Raw genomic sequence first — 24,259 nt, forward strand, 5'->3', positions numbered from 1 at the left:
TCATTCGTATTTACCTTCAGTTTTATTGGTGTCTACCTCCAATCACATTGGTATTTATCTCTAAACTCATGGTTGTCTACCTCCAATGTTATGAGTGTCTACCTCTAATTTCAATCTAATGAGTATTTACCGCTAATCTCATAGATGTCTACCTCCAATTTCATGGGTATTTACCTTAAAACTCATGGTTGTCTACCTCCAATCTCATAGGTGTCAACCTCCAATCTCATAGGTGTCAACCTCCAATCTCATAGGTGTCTACCTCCAATCTCATAGGTGTCAACCTCCAATCTCATAGGTGTCAACCTCCAATCTCATAGGTGTCTACCTCCAATCTCATAGGTGTCTACCTCCAATCTCATAGGTATCTACCTCCAATCTCATAGGTGTCTACCTCCAATCTCATAGGTGTCTACCTCCAATCTCATAGATGTCAACCTCCAATCTCATAGGTGTCTACCTCCAATCTCATAGGTATCTACTTCCAATCTCATAGGTGTCTACCTCCAATCTCATAGATGTCAACCTCCAATCTCATAGGTGTCAACCTCCAATCTCATAGGTGTTTACCTTAAATCTCATGGATGTCTACCTGCCTCCAGTGTCATTGGTATTTACCTTCAGTTTTATTGGTGTCTACCTCCAATTTCATGGATGTCTACCTCCAATCACATTGGTATTTATCTCTAAACTCATGGTTGTCTACCTCCATTGTTATGGGTGTCTACCTATAATTTCAATCTAATGAGTATTTACTACTAATCTCATAGATGTCTACCTCTATTTTCATGAGTATTTACCCTAAAACTCATAGATGTCTACCTCCATTTTCATGGGTATTTACCCTAAAACTCATAGGTTTCAACATCCAATCTCAAAAGCATTTAGTTTAAATCTTATGGGTGTCTACCTCCAATCTTATGGTTGTCAACCTCCAATCTCATAGGTGTCTACCTCCAATCTCATGGTTGTCTACCTGCAATCTCATGGTTGTCTACCTCCAATCTTATGGGTGTTTACCTCCAATTTCAAGCTCAAGGGTATTTACCTCCAAGCCCATGGGTATTTACCCTAAATCTCATGGGTATCTACCTTTAGTCTCATAGTTGCTACCTCCAATTTCATGGATGTCTACCTTAAATCTCATGGGTTTCTACTTCCAATCTCTTGGGTTAGTACCTTCAATCTCATGGATATTCACCTTCAGCCTCAGGGATATTTAACTCCAAGCTCATGGGTATTTACCTTTATTTTCATGGTTGTCTACTTCCAATCTTATAGAAATCTATCTGTAATCTCATGGACAGATCCTTCCAGTTTCTTGATTGGGTCCATCAACTTTGGAAATACGTTCCTCCAATCTCTTAAAGGAAATTTGCTATTTCCATGTGGAAATCTACCTCCAATTTCAAGGGAAAGGTTCTCTACAATCTGATCGGGGATTATTACTCTCGTTTCATGGTAGGAGGTGCTTCCTCCAGTCTCAGGAGGATATTTTTATAATCCCAATAGAATTCTATGGTTAAAGAGGCTCTGTCACCACATTATAAGTGCCCTATATTGTACATGATGTGATCGGCGCTGTGATGTAGATTACAGCAGTGTTTTTTATTTAGAAAAATGATCAATTTTGACGGAGCTATGACCTATATTCGCTTTATGCTAATGAGCTTCTCAATGGAAAACTGGGCATGTTTTACTTTTTGACCAAGTGGGCATTGTGGAGAGAAGTGTATGACGCTGACCAATCAGTGACCAATCAGCGTCATACACTTCTCTCCATTCATTTACACAACACATAGCGATATAGCTATATCGCTATGTGCAGCCACATAAACACACTGTAACATTACTGCAGTCTCCTGACAGTGAACATACATTACCTCCAGCCAGGACGTGATGTGTATTCAAAATTCTGACACTTCTCTAATACATTTCCGACACTACAGCACAGCAAGTGTAATGTCGCGAGATTACGCTGTAAACTGTCATTTCAAACGAGATTACGCTTGCTGTGCTGTAGTGTCGGGATTGTATTAGCGAAGTGTCAGGATTCTGAATACACATCATGTCCTGGCTGGAGGTAATGTATATTCACTGTCAGGACACTGCAGTAACGTTATAGTGTGTTTATGTGGCTGCACATAGTGATATAGCTATATCTCTATCTGCAGTGTAAATGAATGGAGAGAAGTGTATGACGCTGATTGGTCAGCTGATTGGTCACTGATTGGTCAGCGTCATACACTCCTCTGTACTACGCCCACTTGGCCAAAAAGTAAAACACACCCAGTTGTTCATTAAGAAAACCATTAGCATAAAGCGAATATAGGTCATAACTCCGTCAAAAATGATCGTTTTTCTAAATAAAAAACACTGCTGTAATCTACATTACAGCGCCGATCACATCATGTACAATATAGGCCACTTATAATGTGGTGACAGAGACGCTTTATTACTAGGACCACTGTTATCTACATTACAGCGCCGATCACATTATGTACAATATAGACCACTTATAATGTGGTGACAGAGACGCTTTATTACTAGGACCACTGTTATCTACATTACAGCGCCGATCACATCATGTACAATATAGACCACTTATAATGTGGTGACAGAGACGCTTCATTACTAGGACCACTGTTATCTACATTACAGCGCCGATCACATTATGTACAATATAGACCACTTATAATGTGGTGACAGAGACACTTTATTACTAGGACCACTGTTATCTACATTACAGCGCCGATCACATCATGTACAATATAGACCACTTATAATGTGGTGACAGAGACGCTTTATTACTAGGACCACTGTTATCTACATTACAGCGCCGATCACATCATGTACAATATAGACCACTTATAATGTGGTGACAGAGACGCTTCATTACTAGGACCACTGTTATCTACATTACAGCGCCGATCACATTATGTACAATATAGACCACTTATAATGTGGTGACAGAGACGCTTTATTACTAGGACCACTGTTATCTACATTACAGCGCCGATCACATCATGTACAATATAGACCACTTATAATGTGGTGACAGAGACGCTTCATTACTAGGACCACTGTTATCTACATTACAGCGCCGATCACATTATGTACAATATAGACCACTTATAATGTGGTGACAGAGACGCTTTATTACTAGGACCACTGTTATCTACATTACAGCGCCGATCACATCATGTACAATATAGACCACTTATAATGTGGTGACAGAGACGCTTTATTACTAGGACCACTGTTATCTACATTACAGCGCCGATCACATTATGTACAATATAGACCACTTATAATGTGGTGACAGAGACGCTTTATTACTAGGACCACTGTTATCTACATTACAGCGCCGATCACATCATGTACAATATAGACCACTTATAATGTGGTGACAGAGACGCTTTATTACTAGGACCACTGTTATCTACATTACAGCGCCGATCACATTATGTACAATATAGACCACTTATAATGTGGTGACAGCGATGCTTTATTACTAGGACCACTGTTATCTACATTACAGCGCCGATCACATCATGTACAATATAGACCACTTATAATGTGGTGACAGAGACGCTTTATTACTAGGACCACTGTTATCTACATTACAGCGCCGATCACATTATGTACAATATAGACCACTTATAATGTGGTGACAGACACTCTTTAAGTTTCTCCAGATTCTAGTTACTGTCTAGAGATGGACCTCCAAATTTTCCAAAAGTGTTTTTTTTTTAGCCTCCAGACATTATGCCAAGCAGTGACTCCTGTTACGTAGAGTGTATTTGCTGCCGTTTCTTTCTTCCATCGCTCATTCAGCTGCTGCCTGATTTTACACAGAAAATCAATACCCAATCTTAAATACTGAAAGGGAGAGGAAATAAAAACAAGACACCTCTCATCTCTACAGATAGATTGATTCAGTGACTTGAATGTGTCTCTTCTTCATTCCTTCACATTGGGGGGTGTGATTATATCCTGGAGTTCCATAGTAGTTATATTCTTATATATAGGGGGCAGTATTATAGTAGTTATATTCTTGTATATAGGAGCAGTATTATAGTAGTTATATTATTGTATATAGGAGCAGTATTATAGTAGTTATATTCTTGTATATAGGGGCAGTATTATAGTAGTTATATTATTGTATATAGGAGCAGTATTATAGTAGTTATATTCTTGTATATAGGGGCAGTATTATAGTAGTTATATTCTTGTATATAGGGGTCAGTATTATAGTAGTTACATTCTTGTCCATAGGAGACGATAGACGTGTGCTTGTGAGCTCCCTGTTAGGACTATGCATGGCTTCTGACCCAGGTGGAGGGGAGCGGTCCTGGGCTGATGATCCTGGGAAAGCCCAGAGTCTGGAGTTTGGCCTGCAGCATGGAGATGGTGGAGGTGATGATCTGGAAATGGTGGCTGGTGAGTCAACTGAATCTCATGATGTTGGTGAATTGTGCACAAAAATGACAAAGAAAAATATCTTTAAAATGGAAATGCAAGTTCGCAAATTGAGAACTGAAATTAACCAAGAGACTGTTCCAAAGGCAAAGCTGATGAAATGTGAGTGTCTGGATGTTTGCACACGTGAGCTGGTGATATTGAAGGAGAGATTGCAGAAAGAATCATGCACAGTACCCAAAATAAAGAACCGGGCAATTGGGAACAAAAGGGAGACCAGAGCCCATACTGTGAAGAGAAAAAATATCATTGCAAAAAAAGACACTGACTATAAGACTGTGTATAATATTGTGGAGCAGGGAAACCCTGGAAGATATGAGTGTGCAGTGGCTGGAGGATCACATCTCTCATCATGTGTGGGGTCTGTGCAATCAGTCAACAAAAATGCTGCTAAAGCTGCAGAGAAATGTGTGCCAGCTGACGAGGGGTTAACTGCAGTAGACTCTATGTGCAGTACAGATGAAGTGAATGCGAGTGGCACTGCTGGGAGTGTGCAAGAAAGTGCCTCATGTCCTGATATTATAAGTGAGACCTCGCTCAGCGCGGTGATTGACAGTCTGATATCTGATGAACCAGCGGCACAGGCTGAGGCGGACATTGCAGACCCTGTTCTGGAGGTTCAGCCGTCCGCAGTGTCAGTGAATGAAGTGCAGGTTACACAGCGATCAGGAGCAGACACAGGAGGATCTGCAGTACAATCAGCTGAGGAGAGGTCCAGTCCTGACCCACCTGCTGACAGACCTCAGTACAGGAGACTGTTCTCCAGCGTCACAAGACCGACTAACCCCACACCTCAGAGGAGGAACGCGGTCAGAATCAGGTACTCAGGACCAGAGGAAAACCTCCCCTCCAGACTCTACATTGGGAAAGTTTTGTTGAAGGAGTTTATGAAGTTTAAAGCTTCTGAGGTGTTCGCTCTGATCCACGTTCCCTCCAGCAGGAATTATGACATCAGTTTCAAGCTGCAATATAGTCTAGACTTATTCTGGAGTATTTATAATGATACAAAGGAGCACGCGATGTGGGAGCATCTACATGTCATCCAGCTGACTAAACCCCAGGTAGTCACCGCCACCGTCCTGTTCCAGTCTGAGGTGGTGGCTCTGGCAGATTTGCAGCACTGGTTGAGCAGATATTGTGAGGTGAAGAGACTGCCAACAAAGATCTATGATGAGGAGGAGATCTGGAATGGAGGATATTCTGTCAAGATCCAGCTGGTTCAGGAGAATGGAGTGACCAGACATCTGCCGCACTCCTTCTACCTGGGCTCGGAGAGAGGCGTATGTTACTACCCTGGTCAACCGCGACTGTGCCATAGATGTGGGGGCAGACACCTGGCATTCAACTGTTCCCGTATTAAGTGCTCACTATGTGGTCAGTTTGGGCATGTAAAAGATGATTGTACAGGACCTGTCATCTGTAACCTGTGCTTGGGACCTGGACATACATTCCGGGAGTGTCCGCATGCAGAACATAATAAGGAGGAGACCTTTAAAGGAGCCATGGAGGAAGACCAGGAGGATGTCTCCATATGTGTAGATACAACCCCAGAACCTGGAAACCCCAACGATGATGTGAGCCAAAGTACCAGAGATCGTGCTCCAGAGACGAATGTCCCATCTGTGGATGCTGCACAAGTGTCACCAGCCACTGAAAATAGAGGTCATGCTAAAAGCAAAATATCCAGTCACTCTGTCACCAAACATCTGCCCGACACCAGTAAGGAACCTGCTGATCCAGCCGCAGCGACCAGTAAAAAACCAGCTGATCCAGCCGCAGCGACCAGTAAAAAACCAGCTGATCCAGCCGCAGCGACCAGTATGGATGAGGAGGGATTTCAGACGGTTAAAAGGAGAAGTAAAACAGATGATTCTTCTAGGAAAAAAATCACTGCTGCAAAGAAATCACCGGAGTCTCCAGTGCTGGCGATAACTGGGGGACGTTACTGTGCGCTGGGGGAAGATGACCAGGAAGAAGAAGCAGAGATGGAGCAAGTCTCCTCACACAACCCAGATGACGAACCTCAGGATGAAGACGCTGACCCCCCAATGTCCACCAAAAGATGGGGTGTTACAGGACATAGCAGTGGAAGAAGGAAAAAAAGTAGGAAAGACATGTAACCAAGATCAGGCTTAAAATCACCTCCTATTAACGTGAAGAATAGGAGCAGGCGGCGGACGATATTCCAGCGTCTGTCTGACGACAAAACCAATATCCTCTTTATACAAGAGACTTATCTACAGAGTAATGTCCCTGCTGTGTCCCTGCAGTCACCACATCTAGTGGGACAGTGAAACTCTCAGCTGCTGTATGGAGACTTCTACCCCGAACTCCGTTTATATCCTAGAGGTTTCCTATATGTCATAAATATGGTGACTGTGTACCCTCTGTGGTGTGCGCGATGCTGCCCGGTCACCAATAAAGAAGAACTCTCCTGTAATACTGTCTAGAATAATATCATGAAAAATAGTTGAAACAATCTATACTGGAGCAATATTCATATATTATGGTTTGTTTAATGATTGTGATGTTATTAAGAGACATACGTTTATTTTCTTTATCTGTTATGAGTGTATTGCAAAGGTATTGTAATATTTTGTTGCAAGTTTTCAAATAAAAAAGATAATTATAGTAGTTATATTCTTGTATATAGGGGCAGTATTATAGTAGTTATATTCTTGTATATATGTGCAGTATTATAGTAGTTATATTCTTGTATATAGGAGCAGTATTATAGTTGTTATATTCTTGTATATAGGAGCAGTATTATAGTAGTTATATTCTTGTATCTAGGGGGCAGTATTATAGTAGTTATATTCTTGTATATAGGGGCAGTATTATAGTAGTTATATTCTTGTATATAGGGGGCAGTATTATAGTAGTTATATTCTTGTATATGGGAGCAGTATTATAGTAGTTATATTCTTGTATATAGGGGCAGTATTATAGTAGTTATATTCTTGTATATATGGGGCAGTATTATAGTAGTTATATTCTTGTATATAGGGGGCAGTATTATAGTAGTTATATTCTTGTATATAGGGGGCAGTATTATAGTAGTTATATTCTTGTATATAGGAGCAGTATTATAGTAGTTATATTCTTGTATATAGGGGCAGTATTATAGTAGTTATATTCTTGTATATAGGGGGCAGTATTATAGTAGTTATATTCTTGTATATAGGGGCAGTATTATAGTAGTTATATTCTTGTATATAGGGGCAGTATTATAGTAGTTATATTCTTGTATATAGGGGCAGTATTATAGTAGTTATATTCTTGTATATAGGGGGCAGTATTATAGTAGTTATATTCTTGTATATAGGGGCAGTATTATAGTAGTTATATTCTTGTATATAGGAGCAGTATTATAGTATTCTTGTATACAGGGGCAGTATTATAGTAGTTATATTCTTGTATATAGGGGACAGTATTATAGTAGTTATATTCTTGTATATAGGGGCAGTATTATAGTAGTTATATTCTTGTATATAGGGGCAGTATTATAGTAGTTATATTCTTGTACATAGGAGCAGTATTATAGTAGTTATATTCTTGTATATAGGGGGCAGTATTATAGTAGTTATATTCTTGTATATAGGGAGCAGTATTATAGTAGTTATATTCTTGTATATAGGGGCAGTATTATAGTAGTTATATTCTTGTATATAGGGGCAGTATTATAGTAGTTATATTCTTGTATATAGGGGCAGTATTATAGTAGTTATATTCTTGTATATAGGAGCAGTATTATAGTAGTTATATTCTTGTATAATGGGGCAGTATTATAGTAGTTATATTCTTGTATATAGGGGGCAGTATTATAGTAGATCTATTCTTGTATATAGGGGCAGTATTATAGTAGTTATATTCTTGTATATAGGGGGCAGTATTATAGTAGTTATATTCTTGTATATAGGGGCAGTATTATAGTAGTTATATTCTTGTATATAGGGGGCAGTATTATAGTAGTTATATTCTTGTATATAGGGGCAGTATTATAGTAGTTATATTCTTGTATATAGGGAGCAGTATTATAGCAGTTATATTCTTGTATATAGGGGGCAGTATTATAGTAGTTATACTCTTGTATATACGAGCAGTATTATAGTAGTTATACTCTTGTATATAGGAGCAGTATTATAGTAGTTATATTCTTGTATAATGGGGCAGTATTATAGTAGTTATATTCTTGTATATAGGAGCAGTATTATAGTAGTTATATTCTTGTATGTAGGGGGCAGTATTATAGTAGATCTATTCTTGTATATAGGGGGCAGTATTATAGTAGTTATATTCCTGTATATAGGGTGCAGTATTATAGTAGTTATATTCTTGTATATAGGGGCAGTATTATAGTAGTTATATTCTTGTATATAGGGGCAGTATTATAGTAGTTATATTCTTGTATGTAGGGGGCAGTATTATAGTAGATCTATTCTTGTATATAGGGGGCAGTATTATAGTAGTTATATTCCTGTATATAGGGTGCAGTATTATAGTAGTTATATTCTTGTATATAGGGGGCAGTATTATAGTAGTTATACTCTTGTATATAGGTGCAGTATTATAGTAGTTATATTCTTGTATATAGGGGGCAGTATTATAGTAGTTATACTCTTGTATATAGGGGCAGTTACATACATATAGTTACATAGTTACATAGTTTGTACGGTTTAAAAAAGACACATGTCCATCAAGTTCAACCAAGGGATGGGAAAGGGGAAGTAAAAAATTTCTACACATAGCAGTTAATATTTTTTTGTTCTAGGAAATTATCTAACCCTTTTTTAAAGCCATCTACTGTCCCTGCTGTGACGGCTCCTGCGATGACTATTCCATAGATTCACAGTTCTCACAGTAAAGAAGGCATGTCGCCTCTGCAGGTTGAACCTTTTTTTCTCCAGACGGAGGGAGTGCCCCCTTGTTTTTTGAGGGGGTTTTACAGGGAACAGGATTTCACCATATTTTTTGTATGTGCTGTTCATATATTTATATAAGTTAATCATGTCCCCCCCTTAGTCGTCTTTTCTCAAGGCTAAATAGGTTTAGTTCTTTTAATCTTTCCTCATAACTTAAATTCTCCATGCCCCTTATTAGCTTCGTTGCTCTTCTTTGTATTTTTTCCAACTCCAGGGCATCCTTTCTATGAACTGGAGCCAAGAACTGAACTGCATATTCTAGATGAGGCCTCACTAATGCTTTGTAAAGTGGTAATATTACATCCCTGTCCCGCGAGTCCATGCCTCTTTTGATACACGACAATATTTTGCTGGCCTTTGAAGCAGCTGATTGACACTGCATGCTGAAATTTCGTTTATGATTTACAAGTACACCCAGATCCTTCTCAACAATTGACTCCCCCAGTGTAGCTCCCCCTAGGACATATGATGCTTGCAGGTTTTTCGTACCCAGATGCATAACTTTACATTTATCTACATTAAACTTCATTTGCCAAGTGGACGCCCAAACACTTAGTTTGTTTAAATCTGCCTGCAATTCACAAACATCTTCCATAGTCTGAACTATATTGCATAGCTTGGTGTCATCTGCAAAAATAGAAATAGTGCTATTAATCCCATCCTCTATATCATTAATAAATAAGTTGAATAATAGTGGTCCCAGCACTGAACCCTGGGGTACACCACTTATAACCGGTGACCATTCAGAGTAGGAATCATTGACCACAACTCTCTGGATACGGTCCTTGAGCCAATTCTCAATCCAATTACAAACTATACTTTCTAAACCTATAGTCCTTAATTTACCCATTAGATGTCTATGAGGGACAGTGTCAAATGCCTTTGCAAAGTCCAAAAACACTATATCCACAGCGGCCCCTCTGTCTAGGCTTCTGCTTACCTCTTCATAAAAACAGATCAGGTTGGTTTGACAACTTCTGTCCTTAGTAAAACCGTGCTGGCTGTCACTTATAATGCTATTTATTGTCACATAATTCTGTATATAGTCCCTCAATAGCCCCTCAAACATTTTCCCCACAATTGATGTTAAGCTTACTGGTCTATAATTACCCGGCGAAGACCTAGAGCCCTTTTTGAAAATAGGCACCACATTTGCCCTGCGCCAGTCCCTTGGCACTATACCAGTCACTAGAGATTCTCTGAATATTATGAAGAGGGGGACAGAAATAACTGAACTAAGCTCTTTAAGAACTCTAGGGTGTAACCCATCTGGTCCCGGGGCCTTGTGCACATTTATTTTATTTAATTTAGCTTGGACCATATCTACATTCATCTAATTCAGTATATCAACTGATATATTAACAGCACCGGCAGCGGCTACATCAGCTCCTCAGCACTGGCACCGGCTACATCAGCTGCTCTTTCTTCTGTTGTATATACAGAGCTAAAGAACCCATTTAGTAACTCTGCCTTCTCTTGATCACCTGTGATCAACTCCCCATTACCACTATCTAAGGGTCCTACATGTTCAGACCTTGGCTTTTTTGCATTTATATGCTTGAAGAATTTTTTAGGATTTGTTTTACTATCCTTGGCCACCTGCCTTTCATTTTGTATTTTTGCTGATTTTATTAAATTTTTACAGATTTTATTAAGCTCTTTATATTTTACAAAGGCTACAGCTGTACCCTCAGATTTGTATTTTTTAAATGCCCTTTTTTTGTCATGTATTGCCCCTTTCACAGAAGGTGTAAGCCATGTGGGGTTTAATTTGAGTCGTTTATACTTGTTACCTGTAGGAATAAATTTTGCACTATAATTACCCAAAGTAGATGTGAAAATCTCCCATTTATCATTTGTTCCATTATTTGACATTCGTTCTTCCCAGTCCATATCCTGAATTGCCGCCCTCATCCTGGGGAAATTGGCTTTCTTAAAATTAAATGTTTTTGCCCTCCCAGCCTGCGTTTGTTTTTTACAGTATAGGTAAAATATAACTATATTGTGATCACTGTAACCGAGGTTTTCACGAACATTGACATTCCCAACAAGATCTGCATTATTAGAAATGACCAGATCCAACAGAGCTTCACCTCTAGTCGGGTCTTCCACAAACTGGCCCATAAAATTTTCTTGCAACAGGTTGAGGAAATGTCTCCCCTTTGCAGTTGAAGCCGAACCATGACACCAATTAATATCCCGATAATTAAAATCTCCCATTATCACAACAGTACCCGCCTGTGCAGCCCGCTCCATTTGTTTATATATTTGACCTTCCATCTCCTCAGTTATATTGGGGGGTCTATAGATTACACCAAAAGTAATTTTTGCAGTGTTTACTTCCCTTTGTAATTCCATCCACAAGGTTTCAACCTCCTCACAGTCTTCACCCTCTAATGTCTCATTTACACTCCCCTTCATATCACTTCTCACATACAGACATACACCACCACCTTTCCTATTGCAGTATTATAGTAGTTATATTCTTGTATATAGGGGACGGTATTATAGTAGTTATATTCTTGTATATAGGGGGCGGTATTATAGTAGTTATATTCTTGTATATAGGGGCAGTATTATAGTAGTTATATTCTTGTATATAGGGAGCAGTATTATAGTAGTTATATTCTTGTATATAGGGGCAGTATTATAGTAGTTATATTCTTGTATATAGGGAGCAGTATTATAGTAGTTATATTCTTGTATATAGGGGCAGTATTATAGTAGTTATATTCTTGTATATAGGGAGCAGTATTATAGCAGTTATATTCTTGTATAAAGGGGGCAGTATTATAGTAGATATACTCTTGTATATAGGAGCAGTATTATAGTAGTTATACTCTTGTATATAGGAGCAGTATTATAGTAGTTATATTCTTGTATAATGGGGCAGTATTATAGTAGTTATATTCTTGTATATAGGGGGCAGTATTATAGTAGTTATATTCTTGTATATAGGCGGCAGTATTATAGTAGTTATATTTGTGTATATAGGGGGCAGTATTATAGTAGTTATATTCTTGTATATAGGGGGCAGTATTATAGTAGTTATATTCTTGTATATAGGGCCAGTATTATAGTACTTATATTCTTGTATAATGGGGCAGTATTATAGTAGTTATATTATTGTATATAGGGGCGGTATTATAGTAGTTATATTCTTGTATATAGGAGCAGTATTATAGTAGTTATATTCTTGTATATAGGAGCAGTATTATAGTAGTTATATTCTTGTATATAGGAGCAGTATTATAGTAGATATATTCTTGTATATAGGAGCAGTATTATAGTAATTATATTCTTGTATGTAGGGGCAGTATTATAGTAGTTATATTCTTGTATATAGGGGCAGTATTATAGTAGTTATATTCTTGTATATAGGGAGCAGTATTATAGTAGTTATATTTTTGTATATAGGGGGCAGTATTATAGTAGTTTTATACTTGTACATAGGGGGCAGTATTATAGTAGTTATATTCTTGTATATAGGGGGCAGTATTATAGTAGTTATATTCTTGTATATAGGGGGCAGTATTATAGTAGTTATATTCTTGTATATAGGGGGCAGTATTATAGTAGTTATATTCTTGTATATAGGGGGCAGTATTATAGTAGTTATATTCTTGTATATAGGGGGCAGTATTATAGTAGATATATTCTTGTATATAGAGGCAGTATTATAGTAGTTATATTCTTGTATATAGGGGGCAGTATTATAGTAGTTATATTCTTGTATATAGGGGGCAGTATTATAGTAGTTTTATTCTTGTATATAGGAGCAGTATTATAGTAGTTATATTCTTGTATATAGGAGGCAGTATTATAGTAGTTATATTCTTGTATATAGGGGGCAGTATTATAGTAGTTATATTCTTGTATATAGGGGCAGTATTATAGTAGTTTTATTCTTGTATGCAGGAGCAGTATTATAGTAGATATATTCTTGTATATAGAGGCAGTATTATAGTAGTTATATTCTTGTATATAGGGGGCAGTATTATAGTAGTTATATTCTTGTATATAGGGGGCAGTATTATAGTAGTTTTATTCTTGTATATAGGAGCAGTATTATAGTAGTTATATTCTTGTATATAGGAGGCAGTATTATAGTAGTTATATTCTTGTATATAGGGGGCAGTATTATAGTAGTTATATTCTTGTATATAGGGGCAGTATTATAGTAGTTTTATTCTTGTATACAGGAGCAGTATTATAGTAGTTATATTCTTGTATATAGGGGCAGTATTATAGTAGTTTTATTCTTGTATACAGGAGCAGTATTATAGTAGATATATTCTTGTATATAGGGAGCAGTATTATAGTAGTTATATTCTTGTATATAGGGTGCAGTATTATAGTAGTTATATTCTTGTATATAGGGGCAGTATTATAGTAGTTATATTCTTGTATATAGGGGGCAGTATTATAGTAGTTATATTCTTGTATATAGGGGGCAGTATTATAGTAGTTTTATTCTTGTATATAGGAGCAGTATTATAGTAGTTATATTCTTGTATATAGGAGGCAGTATTATAGTAGTTATATTCTTGTATATAGGAGCGGTATTATAGCAGTTACATTCTGTTACATAGGGGGCAGTATTATAGTAGTTATATTCTTGTATATAGGGGGCAGTATTATAGTAGTTATATTCTTGTATATAGGGGGCAGTATTATAGTAGTTTTATTCTTGTACATAGGGGGCAGTATTATAGCAGTTATATTCTTGTATAATGGGGGCAGTATTATAGTAGTTATACTCTTGTATATAGGAGCAGTATTATAGTAGTTATACTCTTGTATATAGGAGCAGTATTATAGTAGTTATATTCTTGTATATAGGGGCAGTATTATAGTAGTTATATTCTTGTATATATAGGAGCAGTATTATAGTAGTTATATTCTTGTATATAGGAGCAGTATTATAGTAGTTATATCCGTATATAGGAGCAGTATTATAGTAGTTATATTCTTGTATATAGGGGGCAGTATTATAGTAGTTATATTCTTGTATATAGGAGCAGTATTATAGTAGTTATACTCTTGTATATAGGAGCAGTATTATAGTAGTTATACTCTTGTATATAGGGGCAGTATTATAGTAGTTATATTCTTGTATATAGGGGCAGTATTATAGTAGTTTTATTCTTGTACATAGGGGGCAGTATTATAACATACGACCACATTCCTTTTTTTACTTAGTCACAGCTATATTTCTTATTTATTGCAGGACTGATTATCCATGAGGGACCTTCGGTTTATCGGATATTTAAACGTTGGCAAGCAGTGAACCAACAATGGAAAGTTCTCAACTATGACAAGTCTAAAGATTTGGAGGATCAGAAATTAGGAACTAGCCAACGTACAAACCAACGCACTTCAACCCAGACTAATAACTCCACCACTGCTGGCACAGCAAATAATTCCACGCCTGGGGACAGTGGTGGACATGGGGGTACCATGTCTGACCATCACTGTGCTTACACTTTATTTCACATCCTCAGCCATCTCAGACCACACGAACAGAGGAGCCAAACTAGTACCAGAGAGTTTGTCATGAGAGTGACCACTGTCTGAAGTTACCTGAAGGCCTTATCTGGGAGATGTGTGCCTTGTCTAGAAAATCAATGCCTCAGCTAAACCTTCTCAAGGGCAGAAGATGTCAAAGAGGTCATGAAAAAGCTGTTGTGCTGGTCCAGCCTGGTCCGTGGTTTATCCTGAAGTGCAATACAGACCGTATCCTGATTAAAGACGTAGTAGCATGACTATTGCACCCATTTGATCTGAAGGATCTTGCAGTCACCAAATCCACATGGGGGGTGTTAAAACGACCCCATGCAATGGCCACCATTTATCCATTTCTGTATGCAGGCTGAGCATTTCCAGTGTTACAAGTCTGTGCTCAGTTCTCAGCAGAAATACAGCATAAGCACAAAGGTGTTTTCTGTTAAATGTTTTTGTTTTTTATAAATTAGACTTTAAGCTCCGACTTCTATTGAGGAGTCTCTGTTAAATTTGGATAATCTCTGCATCTCAGAATCAATGTGCAGCAGGAAAAGCCTGTACAATTCTGTGTTAGTACCTTTATTCATCAGTAATGCATTTAAGGAATCAAAAATTTATATTAATCGCCCCAATCTTTTCTTACTGTTAAACAAATGTTTTTACAAATATTTCTAGTACAATTGATTTCCCCAGAGAGCGATGTAAGGGCAGAATACTCATAATCCTCTTTGTCATGGCTGCAAATTAAAATGACGGTATGTAGTTTTCCTACTGCCCTAAATTCAAATGAAGGGCAGCCGCTCAAAATCAGGCTGCAGCAGGTAAAGCAAACGTATTTATGTATTACCATATTTATTTATTGGGAATACAATTTACTCTTTTTACTAATTGTCAGGGGCCATGTCCTTACCTATGTCCTGTAAGAAACTATTCCCTATATGTATCACAGTAGGTTATAAGGGGAGAGTTTACAAATGGCCTTTTCAATGGCCGATTTGAGGTGATTTGATTTTACTTTTCTTAATGCCCCAAAATCAATGCCTATGGCTGGGTCCTTACTATAAGATTATTTAGCTTAGATTATTGTCAGAGACAATAACTATTCTCTCCACTTTTCATTTCTTTCACAGTTCTCTGCCTAGCACATCTGATTTCTCCACAATGGCAAGAATTGGTTATTTTAGTCCCTAGTAGCCAAACTGGCTGTGTCTCAGAATCAGGTTGCAGCAGGTAAAGGCTTAACAATTTTGTATATTCTCCTTTATTCTTCAGGAAAACAGTTGACTTGGTTCTGCCTATTCTCAGATTCTCGATCAACATCATTTTCTCGTTTTCTATTATTCTATCACGTTATTGCCTCTATCTAGCACAATTTATTTCTCTGCAGTTTCCACAGGCAGAATAATCAAGTTCCTCTTTACAGTGGCAGGAATTTGGGATTTTATCTTCTGCTCCTGATGACCAAAAATCCATGAATCACTTTTGTTTCTAAGATTCTTATCAAAAGCGATAATCATTCTCCCATAGTCTATGACAAAAAAAATGACTTCCATTCTAGTAGTCCATTTCTTTAGATTGTAATGTAAGCGCAGAATATCCAAAATTATATTTACAGTAGCAGAAATTGGTGATTTTATTCACTTCAACTCATTCCCCAAAATCTATATAAGCTGTCGCTCAAGGTCAAGCAGCAGCAGGTAAAGCCTGAACAATTTGTATAAGAATCAGAATGCATCTGATAATTACAATTGGGTTCCTCCTTTTTTCGAATTCTTTATCTTGATCGACAGAGATGGTCATTTTTAGCTTCATTTTCCATTACTGTAACCTGCCTGTGTCTAACATAATTGATTTCTATTGAAATTACAATGGTAGGAATTGGTGATTTTCTCCTGATACTGTATGAAGGATCCATGAAGCTTGGGAGACATCACCACAAAAAAAATAACAGAATTATTATGTAAATATTAAAGGCAATTTTCACACCTATAAAAAAAAAAAATCATCATTTGATAAATTCAGACCAAGGAAAAACATTGGGGCAGATTAACTTTTCAAAATTCACTAGAATTCTGTCATAATTCGAGCCAGAATTCTGGCGTACCTGCCGTATGCAACATCTATTAACTGTTTTAGACATATTTTGTGCCACGTTTGACAAGGGGCGGGTCTTAACATAAAAGGGGCGTGGCTTACATTGCAGCGCAGCGCACCAAAATCACGCCAACATTTTTTTTTTAAGCCGAGAGATGGTATAAGGAAAAGTCTAGCTAGATGCTGCAAATTTATCGTAAAGCGTGCGCCACTGTGATAAATCTGGTGCATCCTCCGATTGACTACACTATGTTTTAGACAGTTAGCACTGTATTAGTAAATCTGCCCCACTCTTTTTATTTTACGGGGAGAAGAGGGTGTTAAATCCTATTATCCGCAACTTGAAGGACCACGTAATCTGCGAATATTAGAGCACAATGTGTTGCAATGTGATACAGCACAAGAGGGGGGGGGGGGGGAAATAAAAAATTTACAAAATCCCTGAAAGTTTTAGTTTTGGGATGCAGGACCTTCCTAGCTCATGGCTGGGGAGAATGGTGATACATTTTCTCCAAATCAAAACCAATAATTGGTGGATCTTTTACACCATTGTACCATATGGACGGGTGAATTAGCAGATGGGAGGAGTCATCTGGTGGATCAGATCCCTCATATTTGTATTGCCATACTCTTAATTATGTGAATGTCAAAACAGTGGGAGATGCAACCAAAAACCTAAAACTGTCTACGGATGTAGCAGTGCTGAGTTGGTCATTGGCTTGTTTTGTTCTCAGAAAGTTAAAACATTGCAGTAAGTTTTCCTGCCCTGTTATGGAAGACCACAGCACACCAAATAACAAACTCAGCTCTGCTGCATGTCTGTTGGACTCTATTATGTGTACTGATAGCATAATATTTTATGCCACATTTTATGACCTTTTATACGTGTAAGGCTTAAGCTACACTGGCGATTTTTAGTAGAATGCTAAGAAAAAATTAATTTGATCAATTGCTACTGCAATAAAAAAAAGAAAGCCCCTTTTGAAAACCAAATTGATAACCATTGGTATAATGTGACACTGTACATGGTTCATTTACTTTTTCAAGGGTAACGATGGTGAGATTTAAAGGTTAAGTGCGCCAAATTCACAAAAAGGTTGCAATTAAGTATCTGGCGCAAGTATTGTCTTTGGAAAACTCTTTTATGGTCTGACCTGGCATAGGCTGCCCTATCACTGGCATTGAAAATGTTGCACACTCTATGAATTTGGCGCACAATTGAGACCACACCCCCTAAAGAAAAACATGCAAAAATGTCAGGAATGCGCCATTTTAGCGCCCACTACAATTGATCTCAGGAGATTTTAATATGTCATCCCGCCTGCTAAGAAATCACCTGCTGTAACTTAGGCTGAAAAAAAGTAGGAAACAAAAATCCCAAAAGTTTCTGTGGCGTTAAAACTTTTTGGAAGTTTTATGGATAAAAATGATGAACCTCGTTCTTCTTCTAATTTGTTCTGTTCGCAACAGGTTTAAATATTTTGTGCTTTTACTGTCACATTAAAATCTGTGACAACAATGCATTGAATCTGTCACTTGTAGTGGACGTGCCCGGTCGTGGAAGCTGTAAACCATGAAAAGTTTTATTTTTCATAAAGAAATACAAACTGGACAATTGTTGAGTACAATACAGACTGTTGTGTGAGAAAGTGATGAAATCAGTACCTACGAGTCTCCTCTAAGAGTACCTGAGTGTTTGAGCTTCTGCTGGAATATGGGTCTTCTGGATTTATGAGTGTCTTCTGGAGCGAGCACCTTCTAGAAGGAGTCCTTAGTCTACTAAACTGAGGAGTCACTATCATCTGGAGAGAGTATGTTCTAGGGTAGTGGTCTCCAACCTGTGGCTCTTCAGCTGTTGTGAGACTACAACTCCCAGCATAGTTGGAGATCACCCCACAGGTTGGAGATCACCCCACAGGTTGGAGATCACTTCTCTAAAGTACCTCCTAGATTAATGAGTGAACGTTTTACGGAATGAGCAACATCTAGAGGAAAGAGTACAGACCTTCTTGAGATCTTCTAAAGTATCTCGTAAAATGATGCATCTTCTGCACTGATAGGGTGTCTTATGGAGCGGGTTTCTTCTAAAGGGTTAAGTGTGTGTCTTCTGGAGAACCTTCTGGATGCAGGGTTTAAATGTCTTTCGGGAAATGTGCATCTTCTGGAATACTGAGTGAGCCCTTTCTTGAGTATCCAGGGTTGTAGCAAGGGTGGAGCTGGTGGGGCATGTTTGCTGGGGGCCAGAGATGGACGCCAACAAGTTACTCTGCATTGGCCAGCGTATTTGGATACATGGCTATACAGAACCGATAAAAACACAGGGACATATACAGAAACACCGAAAAAGGCCATACTTGCAAATGGACACAGCCAGGCCAGAAATGCTGATGAAAGGGCGAGCAGGTGCTTTAAATAATAATAGCCACTCCCACTAGTCTTGAGGGGAGTGGTGTGTGGTGCATGGGATGTGTAGTAAGAAATAATAAATGAATAGTGTGTGTGCAAGTGTAATACTATAAGTGAAATATAGGGGGCAGTAATAAATGAAGTGCCTCAATAGAAATAAATGGATAATGGGGTGCAAGTGAGTGAAACATGGAGGGATAGTGTGTATGTCATGAGGCACAACGTGTATAGCCAGGTAGAAGCCTATTTGTGACGCCTTGATAATTCATAGAGCGGGCTACCCTGCTTGCTATGCCAAACAACAACACACCATGCTCTCCCAGCATCAAAGACCCGGCTGTGTCCAAGAGAAGCGAATATACATAATAATGAAAAATACCTGGGGTATTGGTAATCATTTTGGCCAAAAGGACGCAAGCTCGCAATCCACGACAAGGATCCCCAGACTTGCGAGTCCCTAAATCCTAAACTGGAACAGAACGTTCCTGATGCACAAACAGAACCGATAAAAACACAGGGACATATACAAAAACACCGAAAAAGGCCATACTTGCAAATGGACACAGCCAGGCCAGAAATGCTGGCTATACATGGCTATAGCAGCAAACTGAATCCTTGAAGGATGAAGGAAATCCTAGCTACGACTCTGAGAGGATCCGTTAGTGACATCTACAACAAGTGTTTTCCTAAATGAAGACCTTCTGGAGGAAAGTTCTCTGAAGTGACTACATTCTGGATAGATAATTAGTAGCCCAACACCTAAGAAAGAAAAATGTTCATGTTTTTTTCAATGGGTAGAGGGGATGAAGCCACTGCAGGACTCCTCTGGCAACGGCTTATCTCCCCAAGAACAAAGGATCTAGTACATAGAAATCCTACATGCCCAATCTTTCGATCTCAGGAGACTCCAAAACACATTGGATAGTTGGCCGATTTCACTGAAATCAACAGATTTGCCCGACATTTATCTAATGTGAATGGACACCTTTAAGCAGTAAGTGTCTTCTTGAGTTAGGAACTTCTAAAGGAGTTAATGTATTCTGAAATAAGTAACTTCTAGAGAAAGATTAGTCAGCTACTTCTGGGTGTAAGAGAGTCTGTTTGAGTAGATACCTTCTAAAATGATGTCTACTGGAGAGAGACATTGATTATTAAAGGGGTCTCTTCTTAAGGAACTTTAGAGGTCCGTGCACTTGCTTTCTAGAATCCAGATTAGGTATCTACTGAAGTGAACAGATTCTAGACAGCTCCAATAGAGTTCTGGGTTTCTGAGTTTTGTAGCCATTATATTTTCTATAGAGACGAAACAGCGTAGAATATCTTCTAGAAGCATGAATGTCCCTTGTCATGCACATCTGATGAGTAAGTAGTCTGGAGTTTCTATTGTATTCGAGTGTTTGTTTGAGTTTCTTTTGGAAATATTTTTCGGGATTGATGAACGTTCTTCTGGGGTGAGTACATATAATTTATAGTGATCCGTTAGTGAATGACTTGTGCACTGACGAATGTCTCTTTTAGTGAGTATCTTCTTGATTGATGAGTGAATGTTTACCTGAATGAGTGCATATAGAGAGATTCATGTGTTTTAGATTGATGAATGTCTTCTTCGATGAGGAACGGCTACATTCATGGTTGAGTATCTTGGAAGAATCTGTTCGGGTTTGGTCGCTTGATGAATGAGTCCTTTCTGCAGTCATTCCCTTTGAGAGTAGGAGAAAGTGTCCTCTACAATGATATTAGTATCTTCTAAAGGGATGAGCGGGTGTCATGTGGAGAATCTGTTGGGGACATGAATGTTTGTTATCAGTTAGGTATCTAGGATTACAGTCCAGCAGATGGATGAATTCACGTCTTCTGTACATAGAGAGAAATCAGATAGACGTCTAGATTGATCAGTGCCTTCTACAATGTCTTCTTCAATAACTTTTGGAAAGTTTGTGACTTCTACCTTCATGGGTGTCTTCTAGAGTGGACACAGTAAGGACTGATGAGTTTAACATCCTATGGAATGATTGTGTTGGAGAGAGATTCATAAGATCCTTGAGTGTCGTCTTGGGTGAATATATACTGGGCAACGAGTGAATGTGTTTTAGAGCAATAGGTGAGAATATCTTCTAAAACAATGAGTGAACGTCTTCTACAGAGATGAGTAAATATGTTTTGAGCTCGACAAATAAGTGAATGGCTTCTAGAGCAATGAGAGAATCTCTTGTACAGGGATAAGTAATTATGTTTTGATCTAGAGCAATAAATGAATATCTTCTAAAACAATGTGTAAATATCTTCTTGAATGATAAGTAAATGTCTTCTATGAGTGAAAGTCGATGAGTGAATGTCTACTATAGCGATGAGTGATTATCTTCTAGAGCAAAAAGTAAATGACTTCTAGAGCGATGAGTGTCTTCTAGGGCAATCTCTTCTAGAGCAATGAGTGAATATCTTCAAGAGCAAAAGGTGAATGTCTTCTAGAGCGATGAGTGAATATCTTCTAGAGAAAAGTGAATGAGTTGTAGAGCGATGAGTGTCTTTTAGAGCAAAGAATGAGTGTCTAGAACATAAGAGTGTTTCTAGAGCAATGAGTGACTAACTGATTGAGTGAAACTTTTCTAGAGCAAATAGCGATTGATTCCCAGAGCAAAAAAAGGAAAAGAAAAGAGAATGTTTTCTAGAGAAAATAGCGATTGATTTATAGAGCAAAGAGAGAATGTTTTCTAGAGCAAAGAGTGAACCTCTTCTAGTCATTAGTGAGTTTTCTAAAACAATAAGTGAATGTCTTCTATGAGTGAAAGTCGATTAGTGATTGTCTCCTGAAATAACTTTTTCAAGAGAATAATTTGTACATTTCAGACTGAAGATTGTCTTCCTGAGTGAGTCGCTTCTAGTCATGTTTGGGTGACTGCTGTGTACGTGTATTGTAGATTATAAGTGAGTGATTATATCCTAGTGAGATAAATGTCCTCTGGACTGGGTGTCTCGCATATGTTCCTTCTAGAAAGACGAGCAAATGTCTTCTGAAATAAATGTTTTGTTAATTCTCCTGTAATTATTCCCTCTGCCAAGAACATGACAAAATAAATTTACACTTATACAAAATATATATATTTTTTTCAGTTGACACAGAAATGATTCAGTGACTGCTCAATTCTAGACAACTCGCTGACCGAGGTAGTTGGTTGTTTTGCAGCTCACTGATTCAATGTTATGTCCTGGCTCCAGCTCTTATACAAAGGTGACAATCCAAAACCCGAAAACCAACATTCCCAGTAATAATATTTAGGTTTCGTAGCTTATTAGGTGTGAGATGACTCCAGTCTACCTTCCTGTCAGCGGGTCCTCAAAAAGTCAAGATAATAATCTGCACTGAGCTCCCTGCCAGGTCGGCGTCCCACACAACAAGGCGTCTTTCTCATCAAACTTTGCATTATATCCATTTTCGTTGGTAAAAGTGGTGATAGGAATTTTTTTATTTTTTTTTGCAAAGTGCAATAATGACACAGACCTGGTTGGAAATGCATCGTCTATGAGCCGGGACCGGATGTAATGTCGCAGTGCAAAAACATTGGATTTCACTGCAAAACACGCTGCATAGAATAATAATAATTTTTGGAGATAATTACTTTTCCCACTGAGCCCTGAGATTTATGGGAAGGCCAAACCAAACCGTGCTATACAGTCTTATAAGAAGATTTGGTGGCTATCCTCTTCCCACTGTTCCCTACTACATCAAAAAAATATGGGGATCAAAGCAAGAGATTCTGCATGGTCTAATAAAAATATTTGGTCGCTATCCTCTTACCACTGATCCCTACTGCTTGAGATGAGTGGAGGGACAAACCAAAACGTGTTTCATAGTTTTATGAGAATAATTTGCGGCTATCTTCTTACCACTGAACCCTCCTGCTTGAGATGAATGGAGGAGCCAAACCAAAACATGCTGCATGGTCTTTTAATAAGATTTGGCGACTATCCTCTTCCCAATGTTCCCTACTACCTGAAAAAATATGGGGGACAAAGGCAAAATAGTTTGCATGGTCTAATAAAAATATTTGGCGACTATCCTCTTACCACTGATCCCTACAGCTTGAGATGAGTAGAGGGGAAAACCAAAATGTGTTGCATCATTTTATATGAATATTTGGTGGCTATCCTCTTACCACTGATCGCTTTTGCCTGAGACAGATTATATACCACCCTCTGGTACTGAACTTTTTTTGGGTGCCCAGGTCAGCTAAACCCTTTTAAGGATCCCCCTATCTATCTTGCACTACATTGGGCAGTATCGGGTGTGTAATTTACTTATCCTAGGGCATCATATTAATACCCTCAATGTAGTTTTCTGGTAGTTACTTAGAGCTGGCACTGCCCTACACACTGTGGGGCTCAGGTATCAGTCTATGATAGAAAAGGGTGCAAACGTGTTAGAACTTACAGAGTTTGAAGCGCATTATTTCTGCCATCGTATTGAGCTTCTGTTTCCCCCAAATATCAACAGCCCCAAATCTAAGGTGCCGTCAGGATCACACAGACTGATACTACAGCCAGATCTGAAAAATTCTCACACATTATTTGTTTCCTTTAGGGTCACAGATTTTACAGGATCTCCCATGTAAACAGATGAAACAGCAGCCGGGTACAAGAACTCTGCATGACCCAGTCCCGGCTGCTCGAGGTGAAGAATCAAAGCCGAGTGTTTCCTGTAAATTACTTATTTATAGAAACCGCCGCATGTGAAACTCCAGAATTTACATAACAGACACGCGAGATTCTTAAAGAGCATTTCCCAACAGTCAGGAGGTCACAGTAAAATATATTATAATAGTAAATATAAAGAGCAGTGGCGTAACTACCGC

General features: G+C 38.3%; 1 protein-coding gene across 1 annotated transcript in view; it reads left to right on the forward strand.

Moving 5' to 3' along the window:
* MARCHF4 (membrane associated ring-CH-type finger 4) overlaps window positions 1-19,348 on the forward strand; it is a 101,502-nt gene extending 82,154 nt beyond the window's left edge. The window contains exon 5 of the mRNA XM_075829092.1: window positions 14,635-19,348. Coding sequence (XP_075685207.1) covers window positions 14,635-14,981 — 347 coding nt within the window. The 3' untranslated portion in view covers window positions 14,982-19,348. The remainder of the gene's footprint in view (window positions 1-14,634) is intronic.
* The last annotated feature ends 4,911 nt before the right edge of the window (window positions 19,349-24,259 follow it).

The sequence above is a fragment of the Rhinoderma darwinii genome, chromosome 6 (assembly GCF_050947455.1).
Source record: "Rhinoderma darwinii isolate aRhiDar2 chromosome 6, aRhiDar2.hap1, whole genome shotgun sequence".
NCBI classification, from domain to species: domain Eukaryota; kingdom Metazoa; phylum Chordata; class Amphibia; order Anura; family Rhinodermatidae; genus Rhinoderma; species Rhinoderma darwinii.